The 26,119-nt window shown below is 41.5% G+C and overlaps 1 protein-coding gene across 3 annotated transcripts in view; it reads left to right on the top strand.

Moving 5' to 3' along the window:
* Positions 1 to 17,002, top strand: part of ETF1 (eukaryotic translation termination factor 1) — a 29,009-nt gene extending 12,007 nt beyond the window's left edge. For 2 of the 3 annotated variants that reach the window (XM_004686776.1, XM_012727985.1), the window contains 9 exons: positions 5,815 to 5,990; positions 6,495 to 6,634; positions 9,977 to 10,115; positions 10,710 to 10,900; positions 11,973 to 12,102; positions 12,553 to 12,708; positions 13,131 to 13,195; positions 14,285 to 14,432; positions 14,708 to 17,002. In XM_004686776.1, the coding sequence (XP_004686833.1) occupies positions 5,815 to 5,990; positions 6,495 to 6,634; positions 9,977 to 10,115; positions 10,710 to 10,900; positions 11,973 to 12,102; positions 12,553 to 12,708; positions 13,131 to 13,195; positions 14,285 to 14,432; positions 14,708 to 14,790 (1,228 nt within the window). In that variant the 3' untranslated portion in view covers positions 14,791 to 17,002. Of the gene's footprint in view, positions 1 to 435; positions 460 to 5,814; positions 5,991 to 6,494; positions 6,635 to 9,976; positions 10,116 to 10,709; positions 10,901 to 11,972; positions 12,103 to 12,552; positions 12,709 to 13,130; positions 13,196 to 14,284; positions 14,433 to 14,707 lie in introns of those variants that run through there. The other variant, XM_012727986.1, reaches the window with a different exon arrangement.
* Positions 17,003 to 26,119: the final 9,117 nt, after the last annotated feature.

Genomic DNA, 26,119 nt, shown 5'->3' with positions numbered 1-26,119 from the left:
TCACCAGAGACAGAGTGGGGAACAGTACAGGCAGATTGATGAAGTACACTGCTGAGGGGAGCAGCGGGCGGGTCAGGAGAGGTCTGCGGCGGCGCCATGTGGTCACCTCCAGGGCAGGCGGGAATCGAACTCATGCGGAAGTGGCTTTAGATTCTCAGTGTTGTGCTTTACCCCGTTGCGCCACCAGGGAGGGCCCTGTTCTAGACCTTTTTGGTTTAAACCTGAAAGTATTTCCTGTTATAGATAGGTGATGAGGTGAATGGCAGGATATTTAAAGGAAGTAGATGTTTGGCTTGTAAAAGTAGAGTGTTGATTAGTCACAATTTGTTGTGGTTGTGTTACTACTAGGTGTTGTGACACAGTTTACTGCAACAAGTGGGTTTTGTGGATTTCTTTTCTTTAGGTGAGATGAGGACATGGAATCTTTTACATCAGCAAGCCAAGAGACCCTGCGTAAAGGTTTGAAAAGCAAGCCAGACACAATGATTCTCAACTGTAGTTATATGTTTATTGGAATTGTTGGGGGAAAGGATGTCCTGAACAAACTCCACAAGTGGGTTTTATGGACCCACCCCTGCCCCAGGCCAGAGAGAGCCAAGATGTCATCAACTCATGAAGGAAGGATGCTGGGCATTGAGGGTGGAGATAAGCAGCCAGGGTTGGTATATTACCAGATGTGGGCTTGGGGGATGGGAGGGTTTCTCCAGTTTTCACCATGATAGTGGAGTCCTAGCTCAGCAGAACCGGTAGGACTCATTCACTGATTTGGCTCTTTATTTTTACTCCCTTTTTGTAAATAAACCCTTTATTAACCTTTTGTGTGTGCCTGCAGTTGAGTTTATAAGTACCTTTTAATCACAGAGGTGAGGACCCACAGTCAGGCAACCCATTTTACATTGGGGTTGCCTTGTAACAGAATCTGTCAGATTTCTATTTGATCTATTTGAAAATGAAGACTCCCTGTTATATTAGTCACCTATCTTTATTCTCCCTGTTCAAGAGTTATTGCATCAGGATAAATGAAGAAGTGTTGTTTGTTTGTTTGTTTATTCTTTGTACCTGAGCATTTGTTTTACATTTTTAGAAAACAAATTGGCCAGTAGACAAGCCTGCTGTAACCATTTGTTTTGTTTTTCCCACTTAACCTTTCCATAGTGTTCTTGAATTGATGGTGAGCCTTGATAAGGTATTTGCAGGTCAAAGAGTGCCTAGATTTTCCTGTTTAGTACTGCACCATAAAAGCCCCTGGCATCCAAACACAGCAACTATCAGCTGAGGAAAGGGAAAACTATCAGCTGTTCCTTTTAGTTCTCTTCCTTCCTAAATTTTGTCCAGTTTTGTTTACTGTCTGTATTTAGTCTATTTACAACTGCTTCTTCCTCCTGTCTCCCAGCTGCTTTATTTCTCAGATGTTAGTCCTTTGGGTGGAAACTTTAGTGAACCCTTCTGTGATAAGGGACAGTATCCCTAAAGTGATAGCAAGAAATCTGAGAGCGGAGAGCCTGGAAGTCTCAAGCAGCAGCGCATTGTTGTCTGTTGTGTTTTGGTCAGCAGATTGCTACAGCCTGCCTGTGAATCATTCGTTCCTGTACCTCATGATTCATGGCTTTTAAATGAGAGCCTTTTGATTCTGAAAAAGCAGTAATTGTAACAAAGCACAAGAGTGAATAAAACTATTAAAAATTAAAGAAGGATATAATCCATATGTGTAGTGAGCAACTCCTCAGGGAGAACTTCATTTCGCATACCCCGGTGTGTGTGGTTTGCTCCACTTGAAAATGAAATATTCCACTTCCTTGATTTTATTTTGGTGTTTACACAAACTGGTCTGACAGCTTTGATGACTTGTTGGAGGTTAAATGAGTGTTGATTGGTTTGGGAACTGCCCTGGAAAAAACTTTAATCTGCTTGTATTAAATCCAGGATAGAAAACATAAGAGATTATAAAGTAGCCTCCATCTGTAAAGTTAGAAATCATATCTTTAGTAATCCTTACCTCTCTTTCCTGTCAGGCATCAAAATAAAGGTGAATTCAGAAATTTAAGGTTTTACCACAGGGTATGTAGGGAAAATAACAAGTAATTTTTTACTTTAAGTCAAAATTCAGAAAGAGTAAGAGACCGAAACTAAGTGTTTTCAGATTTGGCACATTGGTAAATATATATCAAAACATTTGGCTCTCTATACTTTTGGACCTTTTTTTTTTTTTTTTAAGTGGAATTCTATAATGAGATTATGTTCTTAAGTATCTTCACTACTTTGTTGACAAGACTGTAAGGTTGCCCACCTCTGGGCAAAGTTGCTTAAAAAATGCCTATCTTCTTAACCTATCTGCAGTAGAAAATATGTAACTGCTTATCTTAAGGTCACAACTTTGTCCTCCAGTGATTGTCTTGCTGTAAGGATTTCCTCTAGGCATTTTGACCTCACCAAGTAATTTGTCCCAACTCTCCTTTAGTCAGAAATCTTGAATTTGTTGGTGCCTGTCCTCTTCTGAGCTCGGGGCCGCTGCCTCTGCTCTTGCAGGAGCCCTGCTCATCCCACTCCCTGCTGATTGCCTCTTGGCTAGTTCTAGTTCCATCTCCTAGGAAACTACTCTGTAAATCAGAGCATGTCAACTTTTAAAAACTTCATGCTTTTGAGAAATAACTCCTTTAGTCTCTAAAGATTTCCAAGAGCCCAGAAAGTAGAGAAATACGCTCTCTGGAAAATTGTTCTTCTAAAAACAAGCATACGCCAGGAAAGATTATATTCAGAAGTGTCTGTTTTCTGTTTTCCCCATTGTATATATTTTCATATTATGCATGTTCATACATTTACAAGCCTTGTGTCAGATGTACCTGTCTTCCCACCCCTTCTTGTTATATTATGTAATAAGTTAAACCCTCTGTAGAGAAAGACAGATGGCACTTAGTCTCAAAGAACATTCACTATAAGGAGCTGTGTGGATAATAATAATAGGTGTCTTTTGAGAATTCTTTTATCATCTAGTTGAGAAATTTGAATGTGGCCACAGAATTATACATAACTAAGCTTTTGATTTTTTTTTTCTTGTCCTAGTTTAGAAAAGTTCCTTTTGTGTAGTGCTATGAAATTTAAAATAAAGACATTTTACAATATAACTGTGTATATACTTGAGCCAGGGGTTTATTCTGAATCACTCTAGTATGTTAGTATTGTGTTTGAAATTTGAGCTGATTTGAATAGAGGACTGCATATTAATGTAGATGAAGAAATAACTATGAAAGAGGTCAGATTTGGTGGTTTGGATGACTTTTGTAGAAATCATACTTTGGAAACAAACTTGTTTTGTGATCATTTTGCCTTTGACAACTGGGGGTCCTTACAGGTTCTTTTTATTCTCTGGTTTGGCTAGAGTACTTGCTCCCCGATCCAAGGGGTGGCAGCAGAGCACACACCATAATTGATCTTGTACTATCATTACTCATTTTACCAAGTTTTAATTAAAGTACCACAAAGGCTTTAAACCAGGCTTCTAGGCTTTGAGTATAAACACCAACAGAAATAGTGCTGGGTTTTCCCAGTATAATATCTGATCACAATGGATTTTGATAATGGAAGGGTTGGTTATTTTATCTGCTTATAAAGAAAATGTATATTTTCCTTAGTTAGAGACAATGCCTTTGGAATTTACCACTAGTAGCAAAGCTTTCAGAGGGCATGTCTCCTATAAATGAGCCTGTTTCTTGTGCTAATAATAAGGGGAAATAAATAAGTGGTACGCATTTGTGAAATTAGTTTTGCTATATACAAAGGTGTTTCTATTTGAATAGAGGACTGCATATGTAGATGTAGTATAAAGCTGATAGGGGTTTTTCTTTCTTTCTTGTTCCTTTTCCTGAACCGTTTCCCTTCTTTGTCAGTCATATGATACATAAGCCCATTTGGCTTATTAATATTGTACCGATCTATAATTTCTTTTTCTTGCTGGCTTCTACTGGACACTTGGGTATGTGAGATTCTGTTGTGAATTATGCAGACTCAGTAATTAGGGAAAAGTTTGTCTTTGGAAAGTGTCTATTAAAGTCCTTTGCAAACTGTTTTTTATATGAGTTGTCTTTTTGTTGCTGGGTTATGAGAGTTCTTTATATATTCCAGATATAAGTGCTTTGTCAGATGTGTAAATTGGCAAATATTTTCCTCCATTCTGCAAGTTGTCTTTTCATTTTCTTGATACCTTTGAGTCACAGGTTTTCATTTTTTTGTGAAGTACAGTGCATCCAGATAACCCATTGTTTTACCCAGTGGGTACCAAGAGTTTGTTAAATTTACATTTCTTAAACTGGGAAGGAAGTCAAAGGTGAAGAAACGCTCCTTAAGGAATACAACTTCTGAGGAATCGTTTTATTTTAAAAAAATAAAAATCATCTAAGAATTAATTCAGGTCGTTTTAAAGTAAAGAGGAATGTGCTGTTAACCTGTAATTTTTGTTATAAAATATAACAAATTTACCATTTTTAACTATGCTGTTCAATAAGTGCTTTCACATTACTGTACAGCTAATCTCAAGAGCTCTTCATCTTACGAAATTGAAAGTACACCTATTAAAAAACAAATTCTAATTTCCCTTCCCTCCAGCCACAGGCAGCCACTATTCTTTAGGCCTCTTAGAGTTGATAGTTCTATATGCATGCAAGGGGGATCATACGTCCTTGCCCTTTTATGACTAGCGTACTCTCTTAGCTGGCATGTTTTAGTTCATCCATGTGTCAGAATTTCCTTCAAAGATGAATAATATCTCATTGTATCTCTTTGGCCTTTTATTATTCATTCACTAAAGAACATTTGGATTATTTCAACCTTTCACCTTTTGTGAATGTTGTTGATGTGCTTTAGTGCACATGTATCTATTTGATACCTAGCTTTCACTCTTTGAGGTGTAATTCCAGAAAGTGGTATTTATAATTTAGTCTTTAGTTACTTGAGGAACTGCCACAATGTTGTACTATTTTGCATTACCATCTGCCATGCTTAAGGGTCCTACTTTCTCCATATCTTTGTTGTCAGAATTTTGAAAACAAAATTTTGCTACTAGTGATCCTAATAGGTGTGAAGTGGTTTTGTGTTTGGATCTGCATTATCTTAATGATTGGTGACAAACTGACAAATGTCATTTTGTTTGCTTTCTATAGAAATAGGAATGTTGAGGTAAAGGTAGTATTTCTTAGCTAGTAGTGTTAATCAGTATCTTAAGAATGTGTGAGTAAAAAGTGATAATGTTGCTGGCATCAGTGCAGAGTTGAGTTTAGAAATGATTCCTTGTATATATTCCAAGACTCCCCTTTCCTACTATCAAGGTATTTAGGGTGCTAACTTAGTGAATATAAATTTTCACGGTGAAGCTTGGATTTAAAGAAAAATGGGATATGGGGTGATAATAAGTAGTGTTTTACCTAGAATGTGGAAAGCTTGTTGCATCATCCTCTGGTGGCATCTGCCACTGCAGAACAGTCAGATTCCAAGTTCACTGTCAGATTCCAGCCTGTTATTACCCTTTTATCAAAGCTTCTCTCTCCATCCCTGAGAAATGAAGTGTTTCAAAAGTATGTCTTGAATTGTCTGCCTTTACATAATTAATATTCCATAGCTAGTAGTCATTCAAATGAGTGAGCACCCCTGTGTTCTGAACACTACTCTAGCTCTAGGTATAACTCTCACCATCCCTGCCTCCTTGAGAGCGATCTACTTCTGTTATTTTAGAGACATCTCAAACTGGCTCCCTTTACTAGTGATAAAGCATGAATTAAAATGATTTATTTGGCACTTGAAACTGAAATGTTCTTTATTCCACAGCAATGGCACAAGCATGATATCATTGATCATTCCGCCCAAAGACCAGATTTCACGAGTGGCAAAAATGTTAGCAGATGAATTTGGAACTGCATCTAACATTAAGTCACGAGTAAACCGCCTTTCAGTCCTGGGAGCCATTACATCTGTACAGCAAAGACTCAAACTTTATAACAAAGGTAAATTGGAACTCAATCATATGCCTCCTACTCAATCATATGCCTCCTCTACTTTGTCGTGGTTGTATTTTCAACTTTGATTCTTCTGTGATGCTTTTGCTCATTGGTGTTTTCCTTCAGCCAGTCTTTGGCAACCTCTTTTGCCTTGGAATTCTCCTCCCCCTCTTTAAGTTATTTCTTTCTAATAATTTGGTGTGTGTGTGTGTGTGTATATATATATATATATAGTTTATTTTTACATCTATTTCCATATCAGTTGTTATCCCTGTGGGTTGTTATTTTTTTTTTAAGTTAAGTAGTATTTACTGTATTTTAACAAATGAACCTCTTCCTATATAAAAACATCTCAAAATAGTTTCAAAATCATGGAAAGAATTATACTTGCATGATTTAGATATTTCTGTCTTATTTTAAAAGGACAGGGACAGTAGACTTGGAAACATTTTCTATTAATTGAAGATGATTAGCTGTGGGTTTAAGTAGAGAAATTGTTTGTATTTGCAGTACCTCCAAATGGCCTGGTTGTTTACTGTGGTACAATTGTAACAGAAGAAGGAAAGGAAAAGAAAGTCAACATTGACTTTGAACCTTTCAAACCAATTAATACGTCATTGTATTTGTGTGACAACAAATTCCATACAGAGGTAAGAATAACCCCAAAAAGAAACCACTTTCAAATTAGCAGTCTCTCATAGTCCTCACCCCTGGATCTTTCCGTTTTAAGCTACTACACATCTCCTTTCTGTCAGTGGATTTGCTTAGAATCTTTCATGTGAATGGAATCATGGTGAGTGTCCATTTGTGACTGCATTCTTTCCTTTAGCCTAATATTTTCAAGGTTTGTCCCTAATGTATGTATCATTCTTCCTTTTTACTGACAGATACTTGCAATTTTTATTTTTTTTAAAGATCTACTTATTTATGCTTACAAGAACTGGGGTACAGGCCACAGGTGCAGGGGGCGGTATGAGAGGATTTACCAGCGACAGTGAGGGACAGAACAGGTGGATCTACTGATATATACTACTGAAGGGAGCAAGCAACAGGCAGGTCAAGAAATAATTTGCCCTGCCATGCCATGTGGGTCACCTCCTTGTCTGGGACTCGAACTCGTGCCACAGTGGCTGCTGATAGCTTCATATTGCTGTGCTTTAGTCTGTTGCATCACTGGGGAAAGCCCTTGCAATGTTTTATCTATATTTGGCTTAATCTTTCGAGGAATTGCATTGTTTACTAAATTATTGATTGTTTTACAAGTCTGGCTGTTTTTTAAAAAAAGGAGTTTACATTATGATTCTCTGATATATAATTCAGCATTTTTGAGGCAAGTGCTTGAGCTGAATTTGGAAAACTGATTAGAGATGAAGAAATAATTGGCTACCTGACCCCTTCTCTCCCTGAATACCCATATTTGCCTATATTCTTTCCACCATTTGTTTATAACTCATAATTGCAATCTCTTTAGTAGCAGGATTGTAAGAGGTTTTTTTTTCCCACCATGAAACTTTTGACTGACAGACCTGCCATAAGATGAACTTTAGGGTGGAAAGGAAACCTCATTAGAGTGACCTAAATCAGTCAACAGTAGAACAATCATGAATTCATAGCTGGTTTCTAGTTCAGTCTCCTTCCTTTTACCAACACAGAGGAAAAACTTCTATATTAGAATTAGAACTGACATTTGTCAGCACAGTTTACAATGGGTGGTTTTTGCTAACTTGACAGGAAGTCCAATTCCAGTTGGATGGTAGTTGGTTGTATAAATGGTTAAGTCTCAGCACTAAGAAGCTATCAGAAGCCACTGCAGCAGGAATTGGATGCTCTGCCAGGGAGCTGACCCACATGACACAGCAGACCTTTCCTGTCACACCCGCTGCTCCCCTCAGCAATGTATTCCACTCAATCTGCCTGCTCTTCCCACTCTCTCTGGTGAATCTTTTCACCCCTCCACACCTCTGGCCTATACCCCAGCTCTTGTATGCATTAATAAATCTTTTTGAAAAAGAAAGCCTCCAGAAAGAAAAAAAATATCGGGTGGTTCCAGGAGAGGGGGATGCAATTGGAATAAAGAAAAAATGAAAAATAATGAACAACTATAAACCAGAGACAACTTATGGGGAAGGAGAGGGGGAATAGGATCAAATCTAGGATGGGGTGGGAAGAGTACACAGGACTAAGATGATGACACACGGGCAAATTGGTGATGGGAATTCCATGGTGATTACAACCGAGATGAAAAAATGCACAAAATGAAGAACAATGTAAAAAATTTAAAAAAAAAAAAACCACCTTAAAGTATTACACACACACACAGAAAGCCTAAGTTAATCAAGCTACCCAACAGATGGTTACATAAGGCAGGAATTTTAACATGTGCAATATACATGTCATTTTTTTTTTTAAGATTTATTTATGTATGCATACAAGGACTGGGGTACAGGAGGTGAGAGAATTCACCAGAAACAGAGTGGGGAACTGACAGGCAGATAGACTGAAACCCACCATGGAGAGCAAGACAGGAGAAGTCTGCAATGTCATGTGGGTTACCCCCCTTGCCAGAATGGAATTCATGCTGCACCGGCTGTGAAGCGCTTTATAGTGCTGCTCTTTAACCCCTTGAGCCACCACCAAGAGAGGGGTCTTAATGTCAGTTATTAAGCAGGGGTAGATTAAAGAGTGATTCTTAATGATTAATCTGCTTTCTAGTCAGTTCTTGAAAGAGCTATTTTCAGAAATGACTATAATTTCTTAAGAGATTGTCACCTAGCAGTTAGTATTCAAATTCCATCAAGAAAACTGCCTCTCAGTTGAGTCCCAACGCAGTTTCAGCATTTGATCTTTCAGGTGGCTAACACAGGAGGATTTGCGTCCTCCATCCCCCATAAACAAATATTACCTATAATACTTTTGAAAATGTAGTTGAGGTTTATATCTTTGTATCAGTGTATGTTTAAGGCACAATATTTAAATGAAACCATTCAAAACTGGAAATTGTAAAAAAAGATTTATTTACTCATACATACAGAGATGGGGACAGAGAGTCGAACTCAGTGCCTTTGTGGCTGGCAGTAGCCTGACAGCACTGAGATTTTAACCCCTGCACCACCATGGAGACCCAAAACTATCTTTTATAGACTATTATCTGGGTTTTGTAATTAGACTCTGGAATTGTCAGGATATCTTCATTTACCATCATGACCTCCAAACTCTGCCCATTAATGCTGGGACTATTGGTTTGGTTTTGTTTTTTTAAAGATTTATTTATTCATACAAGAAATGGGGAACAGACCAGAGATGCAGGGGGTGAGAGAATCCATCAGAGACAAAGAGGGGAACAGACCAGGCAAATGGACTGAAAGACATTGCTGAGGACAGCAGAGGGTGAGACAGGAGCGGTCTGCTATACCACGTGGATTGTATCCCCTAGCGGGGATAGAACCGGAGCCACTCATATAGCCACATAGTGCTAAGACTTAAGTTTTTGGGCTACCAGGGAGTCCCTGGGATTATTGTTGACAACAGAAATGCAACTTTTGGACCAAAGGTTAGACTTTTTGTTTTTAGATTTATTTTTGTATGCATACAGAACTGGGGTACAGGCCAGAGGTACAGGGGCAATGAAAGGGTTCACCAGAGACAGAGTAGGGAGCAGAACTGTCAGTCTAAACCAAATCAAAAATTAGGATGAATTTGAGCCCTATAACTGTATTGGTTTTGTTTTCATGTACCCAGGTCAGGTATGTTGAAAGAATTCACAGGTATAGTTGGAATTTTTATTCCCTTCCTACTAACTTAAGATTTGTTACACATGAGTAAAATATTTATGGCTGAAATCTGTAAATCATTCCATACAATAGTTTTGGGGGTTTGTTTGCTTGTTTTGATATACATATCATTCTGAGTAGGATTAAAGAAAATAATTTCAGATTTTCTCATGACCCTGGCAAAGCTTTGGGATTTATTGTGTGGTTCCTGTGTTTTTTCAGGCTCTTACAGCACTACTTTCTGATGATAGCAAATTTGGCTTCATTGTAATAGATGGTAGTGGTGCACTTTTTGGCACACTCCAAGGAAACACAAGAGAAGTTCTGCACAAATTCACCGTGGATCTCCCAAAGAAACATGGTAATAGATAATATGAGTAATAGATAATATGGTAATAGATAATATGAGCCCCATTGCTTTGGATCTAGCATTAAAGAAACAAAAATAGTATAGTGGGGGGGAGTAAATCTAGATGATGGGAGAAATATCATGACATCATTGGTGTTTGTGGCCCTTCTTTAGCCCTGAGAATCAATAATCATTCAAAAAATGAGTAGCAGTTTATGTAAAACATTTAACAGAAGTCTTTTTTTATTTTTTTGCATAAAAGAACTGGGTTGTAGGCCAGAGGTCCAAGGCTAAGAGGATTCACCAGAGACATAGTGAGGAGTGGAACAGGCAGATCTACTGAATTACACCACTAAGTGGGGCAGCAGGCAAGATAGAAGAGTTCTACTGTACCATGTGGGTCAGCTCCCTGGCTAGGGAGTGAACCCAGGTCATAGCGGTGATAGTGCAGAGACTTGACTCCTACACCACTAACGAGGCCCCAGAATAGATATTTTTCCCTTTGTCTTTTCTTGGATGATGACATACTTATTTAGTTACTTGCTAATTAACAAAGCATCTTGTATTTATTGCCTTTTTTCTCTCACCACTTTTTTTGTGTTAAAGGAAGAGGAGGTCAATCAGCCTTGCGTTTTGCGCGTTTAAGAATGGAAAAGCGACATAACTATGTTCGGAAAGTAGCTGAGACGGCTGTGCAGCTGTTTATTTCCGGGGACAAAGTGAATGTGGCTGGTCTCGTTTTAGCTGGATCAGCTGATTTTAAAACTGAACTAAGTCAATCTGACATGTTTGACCAGGTAAGTGAGAAGGAAATGCTGTTAGTTTCAGGATAGAAAGAGTCCTTTCAGCACATCTGGTTTAGGCAAATCTTTTTCCTTTTACAGTGATCTAGTTCCTCTATTAAAAAACCTATCTCTAAGTTAAATGTCCATGGAATTCTGAGTACATTTCCCCATTTTTCTCCTTTTGAAATCCTAGCTGTTTTGGTTAAGGGTCTTTCTGAGCCCTTAGAAGGCTTCTGGTTTAGTGGTTTACCGTAATTGGCTTTAAGACTTACTAGATTTTGGAGAAAATGGGAGCTGGTATTTCCTAACCTTGTATTTATTTCTGGAAATAAAGAGTAAAACTCTCAGATAAATTGTAGAATTGATTTGCCCTCAGACATTTGATCTGAAAGAGCTTTTGGTTTATTACATAGACTCAGCCATATGCATTAGGTTATTGTTCCATAAAGGGGATAAACTACAAGCTTCGTTTTGTCTTCTCCCACCTTACTTATATCTAAGAAATCAATAGCTCCCCTTTCATTTATTTTTTAATCAAGAGTACGTTTACCCCTTTTTTTTTTTTTTTTTTTTTTTTTTTTGTCTTTTAAGGATTATTTTACTTTATTTAGGCATAGAACTGGGTGTAGACCAGAGGTACAGGGAGTGAGAGGGTTCACCAGAGACAGTGGGGAGCAGAACAGGGAGATCCACTGAAGTACACTTCTGAGGGAAGCAGCAGGTGAGACAGGAGAGGTCTGCTGTGCCATGTAGTTTCCCCAGTGAGTAGCAACAGCTTGATAATGCTGAAAATTTAATCCTTATACCTCCAGGAAAGCCCCTCCTCCTTTCATTTACAGGAAACTTGACTTTCATGGCTTTGTGAGTTGACCTCTTACAGGTTTAATAGAGTATGAAATGACTGGCTGGGAAAGTTTATTCTAGCAGTTACTGTCCACTGAGGCCAGTTCATGAGTAAATTGGGTTCCTTACCTCTTCAGACTTCATTGTCAAGTTGCTGTGCTATACAAGCCTTTCAGAGTTAGTAGGTCTTGATAAAGATATTTTGAGTTGCTGATGATGTTTTCTCTCTTTCTATGTGTAGAGGTTGCAGTCAAAAGTTTTAAAATTAGTTGATATATCCTATGGTGGTGAAAATGGATTTAACCAAGCTATTGAATTATCTACTGAAGTCCTCTCTAACGTGAAATTCATTCAAGAGAAGAAATTAATAGGTATCTAAATCAATTAAGTATTCTGTGGAGTGGTCTTATGTGTGCATGTATGTGATTATAATATATGAAAAGACTTTTTCCACTCTTTCCCTTTGACAAAAGAACCACACTTCAGTCTTACTTCCCATGTTAATTATCCCTGGACAGTGATGAATAGAAAGCCTCACTGAAAGTTTAATTTGCCCATTATTTTGTCTTGTTTGTGACTTAACTGAGCATGTACTCGTTCCATGGGCCTAAGTATTTGGCCCAAATGTACTTGAGAGTTGATTTCTGAAGTTTCAACTAATGCTAGAGTTTCTTTCACAGATTTTACATTTAATTAATTTTTAGGTTTTTGGTGGGTTCTCTCTCTCTTTCTCTGATTTTGAGTGTATGTGGGGTGGGGGGGTTATATAACTACAAAGGAAACTAATTTATGTCCTTACTGTGACCTGTCCCTAATCACAGGACGATACTTTGATGAAATCAGCCAGGACACGGGCAAGTACTGTTTTGGAGTTGAAGATACACTAAAGGCTTTAGAAATGGGAGCTGTAGAGATTCTAATAGTCTATGAAAATCTGGATATAATGAGATATGTTCTTCATTGCCAAGGCACAGAAGGTATGATCATTAGAAAATAAGATTGCTGGTTTCTACTGACCTATGTTTTCAGGAAATCTGGGTTGGAAATTTGGGCAAGATAGTTGATCTCAGGAGCAGTCAGAAAGCAGATGCTCTATGTACCTCACTTATTCACCTCACCCCTGTGTGACACATCCTTGCATAGATTTTTCTGTTTGAAATATATGATGCCTGCTTAAGATTGTTTTCTGAAGACAAGGACTGTATCTTAGATGATTTTGTCATTTTACTGTGACAAAAACAAAATATATATCTCTATGCATGCTGATTGACAGGCTTTTGAAAATAAGGTTAATAGAATAAGTTTTTGATCCTTTTGCTCTAACCCAACCTCGTCTAGTGGGACTTAAACCTATTCATTTGTGAAAACCAGATTAACACATTTTTTCCCTGTACTACAGAGGAGAAAATTCTCTATCTTACTCCAGAACAAGAGAAGGATAAATCTCATTTCACAGACAAAGAGGTATGTGATTTCCTTGATTTTTGTGATTTTTCTAATGCAACCAGTCCAGACGTTAAAGTTCTAGGAGCATATAGTGCATGATTTTAGGAATCATTTTATCATCAACCCTCTTTGCTTTCATATTGGAGGCATTGGAAAGTGATGAGCTACCGTCTGCCACATACTGATCTGATCCCAAGGAAGAACACACAGTAGTATACTGCAGTTTCTTACCTTTTTTTAAGATTTATTTATTTATTTTTGCATACAGAACTGGGGTATAAGCCAGAAGTGCAGGGGCAATAAGAGGATTCACCAGAGACAGAGTGGGGAGCAGAACAGGCAGATTGACGAAGTACACTGCTGAGGGGGAAGAGGCAGGAGAGGTTTGCTGTGCCATGTGGGTCACCTCCCTGGCTGGAGATCGAACTCCTGCTGAAGCAGTTGTAGCCAGCTTCAAAGTGCTGTGCTTTTAACCCATTGAGCCACCAGGGAAGTCCCAGTTCCTTACTTTCAAAGCAGTTAAACAATCAGGAAAACATTTCATCCTTGAAATAGTAAGGAAGTAGATTTTATTAGACAGTGCCACTCCTGGCATGTGAAACTTGTGCTGTTCTCTTTGTTTCATCTTACTAACTCCATTACAGAAATGACTTCTGCTGTTTAGTCATAATGCATCACTACAGCTTACAGCATCACCTGCCCAGTAGAGATCCCATTAAACATTAGCATCTTCAAATTCTGTGTGGAAGGAGTTTTTTTTACAAGGCTTCTCCTAAAAGCAGTTCTAGCAAGTCTCTTCTGGGCTGTTGAACAAGTGCTCCTAGAGATATAACGGCCCAACTTCAAAAAACAACAAAAAGGCATAAATTGAAAAACTGCTAAGTGTATTGACATTTCATTACTGAAGTGAGATCCTGAGAAAGACTCCAAATTTTTGTGCTACTAGAATCAAGTGACCAGAGACCACAGTTCACTTAAAGTGCTTTATATATACACGTGATAAGAGGAAAAGGAGAATAGGAGTGATGGAGGTCAGGGCAGAAGGGGATTCTAGGTTTTCATATAGTCTAATCTCATCCTTTCTGTACCTTATGGTCACGGCTGTAGACAGGACAAGAACATGAGCTAATTGAGAGCATGCCCTTACTGGAATGGTTTGCTAACAACTACAAAAAGTTTGGAGCTACGTTGGAAATTGTCACAGATAAGTCCCAAGAAGGATCTCAATTTGTGAAAGGATTTGGTGGAATTGGAGGTGAGTAGAAAATCAGAAAACTAAACTTAAAACCTGGGTTTCCAGCTAGCTCTTTTCCTGGCTATCCCAAAATAAAATGACTTCAGATTTGAGGTATGTTTGTCATCACTGAGGCAGGAGGTTGGGACAGCTCATAGTGCGGGTTCTTCATTTGGACCATTTTGTTATCACCTGTCTGCTTTCTGTGCTGCTTCAAGGGAACTGCTCCTATTACCGTGAACCAGATGATCCCATGAACATCGGTGGCTTAGTTACTTTTTGGTTTGTTTCCATAGGTATCTTGCGGTACCGAGTAGATTTCCAGGGAATGGAATACCAAGGAGGAGATGATGAATTTTTTGACCTTGATGACTACTAGGTAGTCGACATGGGTCCGGCAAAACGTGCCTCGCCCTCCAGCATCCAACCCAAGGAGCATACCCGTGGTGGAATCCAAACAGATCCCTGCCTTACAATTGGAACGTTTCCAGAACTTAATCCATGAGCATTGGATATTGAAAAGAAAACCGAAACAAAACCAGACCCAACCCTACACTTTGGTTTGTCATGGTGTCAGCGCAGCAGCCTACAACTAAGTTCCTAAATGCCACTTTGGACTAATTTAAACAAGAATCCCAGTTTTTACTTTTACTCGATGGTGGAATTGGTTGCTCTTGTATTTTATGAAAAAAAAAATGATTTTTTTAACCTTCATACATAGAAGCAAAAATACTTTAACTGCTGTAAACCTTCAAAAGTTAATAGAAATGAGATCATACTGGTTTGTTTCTTATTTTGATTGGAGAAAAATTAAATTGCTGCATTTCGCAGTGACCCATTTACATGGCATTCTCAGCTTAGACTGCATAAGAAGAAATATATGTGGTGAAATATTGGAACCATTTCTCTCTCGGTCTCTGTTTAATGTTGAAAGGGTGAGCTAATAGGAGGCAATTTCAACTTCACTCCCTCTCAATACCCCTCCCTCTCCAGACTGTCAGTTTCAAGGATGCAAACTGCATTGCAAAGTCAAACTGACATGAGAAGTGTTTAGGTCAGTGCACTGTTTCTTTCCATCTGTTTTGCAGGCGCTCTTGTGCCCAGGGTTTTGAGAACTCTTAGCATCAATTGCTTTGACAAGAGTTCTCTTAGCCTACTAGAAACCAGTTTGGGATGAATATGACGGGGCTTCTGTGCTATTGCTGGGATTGGGAGAAATAAAAAATGCAATTTAAGTGGAAGCAAAGAAATTTAAAGAATATTTTATTTTGCTTGGGTTATCCTTGGTGAAAGGGAGGTGGTCGTGTTTTTCTTGTGTTGGATGGCATGAGATTATGTGAATGTTTTGATTTTTAAAAAATGAATTGCAAGGTTTTCACAGGAACGACAGACAAGACATGTATGACTGCATGTAATTATAAACCCCTGACCTCCTGGTGGGGTTGGAGGAACTGTTTCAAATGTGGGACTTAACGAGCACCTCTCATGAGAAATTATGGGAGGGGGGTGGGCAGGGCAGGGGTGGGAAGGGATGGGACACAGCTTCCGGCACAAAATAACCATGTTGGATCCAAAAGTGGGCCTGAAAACCTGAAGCTTAAGTTTCGCAGCTGGGCTGTAAGTGGGACTTGGCCCCAGCTAACATGTAAGGTCGTGGTGTGCCCGAGGCGGTGGTAGTGAACAGTGTGTAGGGTGTGCCCAGTGGTAGCAATGGAAAAAAGTATACCAAATGGACTTTGAAGGACCAAAGGTTTTAAAAGTCAATTGGTATCACCCCCACACTGATCAGTTAGTGGGGTGCATTTGGTTTTCATATTGGGTACTTTTAACACTTTAGTGCCTGACTGCTGTTCTTCACTGACTTGACTCAGTCGCTTGTAGCTTTATTGGTCTGAACCAGCTCCTTGTTCCCAGGTTGCAGACCTGCCTATCGTTCCAATAATCCTGTTTCACTTGAATGAAGGGTATGTCTTAAATGTAAATCTTCTGATTTTCACACTGTACTCTGAGGTCCAAATGATTGTCTGTCGATGTATAACCTGATGTCTCAACCCCCAGTGAGAAGTCAATTCTTTGGTGTTCACCAACATGGGAGGCTTCACCGGAACAGGCTTTTGCTTTGGGCTCTGCTGTTTGTTTGCAGAACACCCAAGAGCGAGCAAACACTCTCTCTTCACAGCAGTACCTTAGGGTTTTGCCATTGTAAATGGGTCTAATGTGATATGACAAGACCAGAGAAATTGGATGTAAATTTACATTTTTGAATATGCTTGTTTCACATGATACGTTTAGGGTATGCAGCTCCTTTTGTAGTTTTATTTTTACTATTTAAGTTTGGAAATGATGCCAAATTTTTGTATTTCTTTAATCAATGTGTTCTCTTCGGTGATATATATTGCATTATATATTGATGTGTGTATCAATATATACTGATATGTATTACACTTACACATACAAACACATAAATAAGAGGGGGTGAAAACCATAGCCTTTGCATTCTCTATAGCCTCTACAGAGAGATCCTAAGCAGCGAAATCTTGGTGTTGTGATGTACAGAAATGGAGAAGAGTATTAAACCATATTTAAGAATACACGTTGTGTGCTTGAGATTTTTTAGGACTATTCCTAGAAAGTTCTGAACTGTGGAGATAGTATGTGAACTCTCCAAGCATGTGTCAGCCTAGTCATAGTTAATAACTTCTAGCCTCAGATTTTAGTGTCTTCACTACATTTGCCTGTGAAGGGTATATGAAAGGATGTCTGAGGTCATGACCCCCAATTTAAGCTTATGGGAAGACATTTTAAGTTGCTGAACTAATTTGTGTCTTCCACACACACACCAAAGGGAAACTTGCCCCCCCCCCCTTTTTTTTTTAAAGTGTTGGAGTGTGGTTTCCAATGTAACAAAATCCTGTGGAAGTACATGTGCCCCCATTTTATAAATGACAGACCCAAAGTGTAGATTAAGTGGCAGCTGTATAGTGGTGAAACCAAGTTATATACCAAGGCTTAAATCCAAAGTCGATACTCTATGGTTTGGTTGCCTTTAAGTAGAATGGACCAGAAGGATGAGCAGAAACGGCCCTTTTTCTCCTTGATCTGTGCCCCTTGTGCTGGTAGAAGAGGAAGGAATGCCATCGTCCAAGAGTGATTGCTAGGCTGGTCCACCAGAGTGGAGCTTTAGACCAGGGCGAGATCAGGAAAGGATTTATTTCCTCTTCCAAAAGGTTGAGCTCAGTGCATAAAGCTGCTTGGCAAACTAGGAAGCCTAGTTCAGGAAACAAGGCTGTGCTTGGTTTGCTTCACATTTGAGAAAATGTTTTTAATAAAACTGACTGTGGCACTTTCTCTGTCACTTTGCTTTTTCAGCATACTTTTGCTCATTTTCTTGTCTGATCTAGCTGATAGCCTCGATGAAACCCAATCATCCTCTGGCAAGGGACAGACATGCCTCTGCATGGCAGAGGTATAATTTCTCCTCTTAATGCATCCCTAGGTGCTGTTTGAAGTCAAAAGTTGGAAGGTAACAGTGCTGCCGGATGTGTGGGCTGTTGTGCATGCTGCCTGCCTGGACCTGTAGCATTTGCCATCTTTTGTTCTCTGCCTCCGGTTCTCAGGCCATGGCGCTCCCAGACAGGCACAATGGATTCAGGGCCAAGTGCCAAGGCGAAATTGAAGCCTCATGCCAGCTTCTCCCTTGTTGCCAACTTGAGCGCCTGCTGGGACTCCCACTTGCCAAGTTCCACCCTGATGGGACTGTGCCTCCAGGGACATAGGAACAGACCAGCCAAGGAGTATGAGAGCACTGGGTGCCAAAGTTGACAACGACCATGTGGCTCAACAACAGGAACTAGAGAAACATGTGCAAATAACTTATCTCCAGGCTTCTCTGATAATCATTTTGAAATCCTGTCTGGTGAGCTATGTCTCAGGAGTATCTGAAACTGCCTGTGGTAGGCTCATCCTTGAACTCCGTTAAGAGCCCGGGACAAAGAGCTGTTTGGACAAACACGGTTCTGCCTGTCGAGCTGGGCTTGTAATTATTCTGGGCTTGTGATTTCAGCTAAAAGACCCTTCCTGTCCCTCAGTATCCATATCAATCTAAGAGTCAAGAGACAGCTATGAAACTATCCTTGAGGTATTTCGGAAGACAGGAAGTCTAACATGTGAACAGCAGCTTCACTACCTATGATGATGCCAAATCAAAAATTGTGAGGATTAAACACAGTAAGGCATAGAAGATGCCTAGTGCAGAGCGAGCCTGGCTCTCAGGTTTTCAACGGGAGTCGCACTGGTACCAGCCCACCTCGAAGTGGCCAGGGTGGGGTTGTGCAGGCAGCCACGAGGTGGTGCTAGAGATAAGGCTCTGGCGTGGGGGGGGGGCAGAAATAATCGCTGGTAGGAAATTTAGTGACATATTAAGAGGGACTAGGACTGTTTGTTCGCCCTTAAGATCTGGAGAAATGGAAAGGGCAAACTGCCAAAGGAAATAGGAATGAATGAACAGAGGAGAGACCAGAAATCTATGTGGACTCTTAAGCTGCCCGGCTGTGAAATAACTAGTCACATTTGTGGAGTAGTTGCCACATGCCCCGCACAGTGCTGTGTTACATGCGTCATCTAATTTAATCTCAAAAAATGAAGTGTGTACAATTAGATCTGACTGTCCACGTTTAGAAGGTACTAAGGCCAAATGTGACTTTAAAACGAGTCTGGTTCCAAAGCCAGTGCAAATGCAGGTCATTCTTCAGGAAAGAAGTAAACAGTTGCTGGTACTGCTGAGATGATAGGTGGGCACTTCACTCACCCTTGTGCTTCCAGAGACAACCAGCGGCTTGGGTCACATCCGGAAGCCGATGTCTAGCAGTTCCGTCCTCCCCAACACATTTTGACTGTCAGCCCACACCTGAGAATGGATGAAAGAACCTTCTGTGGACTCTAAAGGACTTGTAGCATCAGAGAAGAATGTACGCACATCATGGAATCTCTCAGACTGGGAGCATCTGCCTCTGCTGTTAATGGCATTAGAACACTTAACAAAATTGGAATGTGGACTATAGATGAAATAACTGATGTTAAATCGGAATTTGGTAACTGTACTATGGTTATGTAAGAGAGTACCCTATTTCTTAGGAAATACACACTGAAGTGCCAAGGGTTTCAAAATAAGTAAAACAACCAGGAAATTTTTTAACAGTTTAGACTCATCATGACCAACCATTAAAGAACATTGTGATGAGTTTCAGTTCTGACTGGTTTACAAGGTATTTAAAACACAAACTTGGCCTCATGCTTCAAGGTTGGTTTACTAAGAATGTGTGTTTGGCCAAGGACGGCATTTAGCACAGGCAGTTCTGTGGGGTTTGCCGTGAGAAGAAACCTCTGCAGCAGCCACTGGGGCTGGGAGCAGGGCAGGGTCAGGAGAGCAGCTGCTGTCATAGGCCTCAGATTAAATCAGCTTTGCGGTTAGTCTGGAGCTGGGTGAGGAGATTGAGAACAAGGGTTTCTTAGAGGCCCCTTGATTTCTAGCTTCATGAGCAACCTGGGGGTGTTGGAAAGAAGACAGATGCACCTGGGAACCTACAGTCCATTCTCAAAGATAAGAGTCTACAGCCACACCTTTGTGTAGCTTCTTTGCTGCCCTATACTTTCACTTCTTAAGGAATTGTCATATCAGTATTTGAAGGGGCCCTGGCCCTTACCATTTCTGAGCCCTCATTAAAGAGACGAGAGCTGAAGCCCAGAGAGCAAAATAATGACCTGTCATGTTCATGGCAGCAAACAGCAAAGCTAACATGAGCACCTGATGTTACAACTCCAATTTCAGTCCTCTTAACACACCAGTGGTCTTGTTATTCTTCACCTAAGCCCTTTTCTCCTTGTTAGGGATGAGAAAAGGGAGGATCAGAGAGAGTAGGTAAGTGGCCTGAAGCCAAAAATGGAGCCAAGAGGGGAAATGTGGCCAACTTCCAGGTGGGGTTATGAAAGCTGCTGTGAAGTCACTTCCCTGTGAGTCAGGGTTGGCTTGAGTGTGTAGATTAACTTGCTTCTCCAGCCCCAGGGCTTCCAAATTAGCCCCAACTACTGTCCTCCCACTCTGCTGAACTATCTGCCTGGATGCTGCTCCTCCTGGGCTCTCCGTTCCCTCCCAACAGAAACCTAAAGGGCAAATTCATTCTCAGCAAAGTGTGGAGAACCAGGAGAACAGAAACAACTGACAAAAAGGGGGTGGGGAGGGATAAGGGTTTACCCAGTTCTCCAAAAAGGAATGGGGAAAGGCAAAGGTGCAGAAATACTCTGCTATGCAGGGAAGAGGCAGGAGTTGGGCTCGAGAAGCAGAATGATCTGGCTTTGTGTGGGACCCCTGCATCAAGCTAAATGGCTTCCCAGACTAGGTCCCCAGGCCAGGTGCAATGGATCAACCTACTTGACAACAGTCTCCCCTCCCACCACTGGAAAACCCTCTGAGGGGATTCTTTTAGTAACAGGTTAGGCTATTTACAGCTCCTCTAGATAAAACCCCATTCCTATGCTGTGGGCTAGAGGTCTCCCTAGAGGAGCTGAGCAAGGATCCTCAGAAACCCACTTAACCTCCAGACACACCTCACAACTACCTTTATTCCTTACATTAACTGCAGTAGACAGCACTGAATGGCAAGAGTGAGGTGGCTTCCAGCAGATGGGCAGCCACACCCTTGAAGACGCTGCTTTACCTGGGGGTGCCTGGCCTGCCTGGTGAGCACTGTCAACCCGGAGAGGTGAGTTTGGAGAGGCGAATGAGTTGCTGACTTGATCTCTAGGCTGGGAAGTCGCTCAGATTGCAGGACACTGGTTTTGTTTCACTCTGCTATCATTTTTATTGTTAGGTTTTATTGGGGTATAATATAAGCATATATAAGTTATAATACCACTCTATATCTTGGTTTAAAAAAGAAATGAAATTCAGTACTCTTGTGCGAACATCACAATCCAGTATCCTTCAGCTCAAAAAGTTCTCTTGTACACTTTGCAGTCAGTTCCTGTTTGCACTTCCAAACCTAGATAACCACTGATCTGCTTCTTACCTCTGTATTTCCCTTTCCTAGAAATTTCATGTTACAATAGTACACTAACTATATCACTTTTACATAATTTCTTTCGCTTAGATGAATTTTTCTGATAATGTCCATATTATTGAATGTGATAAAGTCAGACATATTTAATCTCATCCCCAGTTTCTAGCATACAGTTCCTAAAGTCTTTGGAATTTCCAGAGTAATAGGTCTTGAGATGACTAGTGCCAGGGGGCCCTAGTGCCTTCAGAGTAGGGGTTGGTTGACAGAATGTCTTGACTATAGAGTTTGAGCTTTCAGCCCCAACCCCAAGGAGGAGAGAGATTGAGAAGATCGCCAATCAGTGATTTAAACACCCGTGCCTGTGAAATGAGGTTTCGATAAAACTCTAAATTGGGTGGTTCAGAGAGCTTCTGGAAGTGTGAACACATTGAAGGATAGGTAGGTCTTTGCAATTCCATTTGAATTTGAGGATTGGCCTCATGAATTCTACAAAAAGGCCACTGGAATTTTGATAGGGATTGCATGAAATCTATATTGCCTTGGGACAGTATCTCCATCTTAACTGTATTATTTTCCAATTTATACACATAAGATGTCTTCCCATCTATCTACGTTACAGCTTTTTAAATTTCTCTCAGCAGTGTTTTATCATTTTCAGTGTACAAGTCCTTGAAGTCCTTGGCTAAATATTTCCTAGGTATTTCATTCTTTTGGATGCTACTGTAAACAGAATGTTTTCTCAGTTTCCTGTTTGAATTGTTCATTGCTGATGTCATTCTGGTTTTGATTTGCACTTTCCCTAATGACTAATGTAGTTCAGCATCTTCCGTGTACTTATAAGCCACTCATTCATCTATTCTGGTGAAATGTCATCTTTCACTCAATCTCTAACTCCACATTTCCAGGAGAGGAGAGGGGGAGAGTCCCTTTGTCTCCTTGGTACCTTTCTTCTCCCCTCTCTCTACTTCTGAAAAGCACTAAGTGGATGGTAGCACAGTGCATGAGATTAACCACACTGACAAGGAGCCAGGTTTTTATATCCACTCTGGTACCAGTTGGATGGCCTTGGCACATTCATTACCTTCTTTTTCAGTTTGTTCAAGTTTAAAATGGGTGTTTTGAATAAAACAAAATTAATAAATTAGGTATTTTGGTAAATAGTTTTTGTTTGATGTGTCTCATAAAAGAAGTGCCTGTAGTGGCCAAGCACTCTGCTGGCCCTGACATCAGAGACATCACAGCCCCAACAGGCCAGCAGGCTAGTGGGTCACCCCACTGCTGCGAAAGCCCCACTGTGACTAGCAGCAGAGTGAGGGCCACCCATGTCACAAGGTGATGTGACCCGGCCCGTGAGCCCAGAGGAGGTATGCTGAGCCTCGTGGATGAAGCTGGCAGAGCAGGGGAGGTGTGGTAGAAGGTGAAGCTAGGGAGAGGGACATGGGGTCAGACTGGGGTGTACCTCAAAGGCCTTCTGAGGACTTGAAATTTTATTTGAAGACTATGAGATGCCATGGAGAGGTTTTAAGAAGGAGGGAATAAATTCAGCTTTGTTTTTCAAAGAGGTCCTTTCCTAGGGTGAGGTAGGTCTGTTTGTTTTTTTCCCTTAGGGTGAGTTTTGAGGCACTGGAACACTGAGTGTCCAAGTGGAGGAGGCAAGAGCCGGGGCTAGGAAAGGAGCAGGCTGGGGACAGGAAGCCATCAAGATGAAATCACGAAAGAAGACCTCAAAAAGTGATGATCACATACAAGTCACATGCTGATGAGAGTTACTCAAGGAAGATGAGGACTGAAAAAACACAACTCTGGGTTCAGCGTGTGAAGGTTCCTGGTAACATCTCATGAGCCTCCAAACACTGCTACTCAGAGGTCAGGGCCTGCCCCCCACCTCCAGGCCGCACAGCAGCTGGCTGGGGGCTTCCCCTCTGGCAGTCTAGAGTAAGTTTTTCTCATTAAGCTTCTTAGAATACGCTGGCCAGTTGCACCAATTCAAGGGTTTGGGCCAGTTCAACCATGTGCACATACTCCATCTAACCCATCTACCTGCTCGGGAACCAGGGAAGCCAACACAAAGACACCCCCACGCCAGGGCTGAGCGCTACTCGGAAGTCAGACACCAGCGAGATCTTGGTGAAAGACACTTGACAACTAAAGCTAGCTTCCAATCTGTGAAGCTGATTAAATGCCACAATGAAGCAGGAACCAAGTGCCCCCAATCAGGATTAGCTCTCCTAGTGGATAGTCATTCATTCAAAAGCTGTTTATTGGGCCAGGCAGAAAAGAATGTCATGAAAAGGCAGACCCATGTCAACAAGGAGGGTCCAATGTAGTGGTGGACCCAGTCAGGCAAGGATTCCACGCGTTGATGGGAAAAGGCACAGGGAAGAGAGTTGGGTGGGAGGACAAAAATCACCCCACTCTTGGTAGGGAGGGATTGGTTTTCTCTTTGGCAAGATCGACTGCTATAGCCTAAAGTTGGTGCCACTGGCAAGAGGTTTGGCTGCTGTCCTTGAAGAGAATATAATTTAAGTGAGGAGGCAAGCAGAGGAAACAACGAGAAGGAAACTACAAGGTAACTGTCCTATTGGGATCACATTGGCTTTTCTGGAAAAATCTCAGCTTATTAATACCCAAATTCCAAATGTTCCCACCACAGAGAGGCCCCACAACCAGGATCCAGGGCCACAAGAGTGAATAGCTGTCTCTCAAGACACAGAACAGGACAGGATCCCTAATACTTTATAGGGCTCTAAGAGGCTCAAAATTCCCTCATCCAGAAGAGAACGCAAGAGCTGCCCAGCAGAGGCCTGTGGTTCCTGCAAATTCTGTAGTTGGAAAGGAGTTTGCTGGAGTGCCCCAGCTCTCCTCAGGCCTTCCCCTTCTGCTAGGCTTGGCTATAAATAGCTTGCTGGTTTCCAGCCGGGGATCTCCCAGCCCTGCAAGGAGGAAGCACCGCCTTCTTACCCAGAGCTGCCCGCAGCCAGTAGCAGTAGGGGTGGTGACTGGCAGGGAGAAGGAATGGAGAGGGCGGCAGGAACCAGCTCTAGAGAGAGACCTGGGTCTCTGGACTACATTACCCACAATCCTACATCATAGGTGGTTTAAGAGGCTGCTGCAGATGGGAAAACGAGTCAAGAGACATCCTAGGCCCAATATATAAAGCCCAGGACTTGAGACCCAGTTTTTTTCAAAATCAAACTTCTAAACCTTTGGTCCTGGACCAAAGAGATCATCTCTCTGTGAATCCAGTCACAGGCACTGGGTCAATCTGGGTCTCAAGAGACTGACAAGCTTCTTATCTCAGTGTGTACATACTTGTGTATGGTATATGTCCCTAGAGACTGGATATGAGTTGAGCCCAGATGCTAGTTTGTGCTAAAAGGCCCTTATTCACCAGCTCAGTCCAAGCCCTGAGTCTTTCTCCCCTGCCTCACCTGAGCAGAACAGTCAAGGACCCAAGAGTTGGTTGAGCACACAGACTGGACTGGATGCTGAAGCCTTGTTGCATATCTGGCAGAGTTGGGAGGTGGGGGTTCAGGAACATTTGCCAGTTTAGTCACTGTTGAGGTCTGGTCCCTCTCTCTGACCTTTGCTCAACTCCTGGCAGACAAAGCAGGATAGCCACGTGGCCAGGTTAAGTGTGAATCCCTGGAGACACTATAGGGAGGACTTGTGGGAGCTTGTTGCTTCCTGCAGTTGTGGATAAACCTGAGTCCTCAGGCTGAGTAAGGGAGAATAGCCTGAGTGATGGGGACACTCAGTGATCTCTGCTTGTAGACCTGAGAGACACTTTCAGTGTACACTGGCCCACTGAGACTCCCTGAGCCCCTTCAACTTCCCCTAGAGTCACACATTATTTATATAGGGTTCTGGGGCGCAGGAACCTCCAGACCACATGGTACATAGCAGATGGAGATATTAAGGGCTTGAGTTAAAGTAAAGGACCCTTATCCAAGGTGAAAGTCATTGGTTAGGGGCCTCCCTGATGGCACGAGGGGTTATGTCTTAGCACTGTGAAGCAATCCTCAGCCACTGGAACAGGAGTTCGATCTCCGCCAGGGAGTTGACCCAAATGAGCCAGCAGATCTCTCCTGTCTCACCTGTTGCTCCCCTCAGCAATGTATTTCAGTCATTCTGCTTGTTCTCCCCCACTGTCTCTGATGAATCCACTCTTTCCCGGAGACCTCTGGCCTGCACCCTAGCTCTTGTATGAATAAATAAATATTTTAAAAAGTAGTCACTGGTTGGCCTGAAAACAGGGTCCTTTCCCTCCTCAGATGTAAGAACTAGGCACCCGGGGAGCAAATCATTCTCACTAAATAAACGATATATACGTGTAAAGGGCATACAGGCCTATTATGAGGTGGGGTGGGAAGAATTTGGATCTGTTCGGATGTCTGAACAAGTCAAGGCTGAGCAACAATTCTACCAGAACGGGGGTGGGGAAAGCATTTCAGGCAGACGGGACAGCTTAAACAAAGGCACGGAGAGAGAGAAACAGCAAAAATGAAGAAGACAGAAATACAGAAATCCAACTTGCAGGAGGCAGCGGGTGGGGCAGTGGGCCCCAACACCAGCCCAGGCGCTTGGGCTTCAGGTCCAGGGCTGAGCGCGAGCAAGGCTCCCCCGCAAGGTGAGCTGTGTTCAGGGAAGGGG

Source organism: Condylura cristata, unplaced genomic scaffold (assembly GCF_000260355.1).
Source record: "Condylura cristata isolate star-nosed mole 26May11 unplaced genomic scaffold, ConCri1.0 scaffold00021, whole genome shotgun sequence".
NCBI lineage: Eukaryota > Metazoa > Chordata > Mammalia > Eulipotyphla > Talpidae > Condylura > Condylura cristata.
Note: the sequence above shows the minus strand (reverse complement) of the source record. Positions and strands in the feature narration are given on the sequence as shown.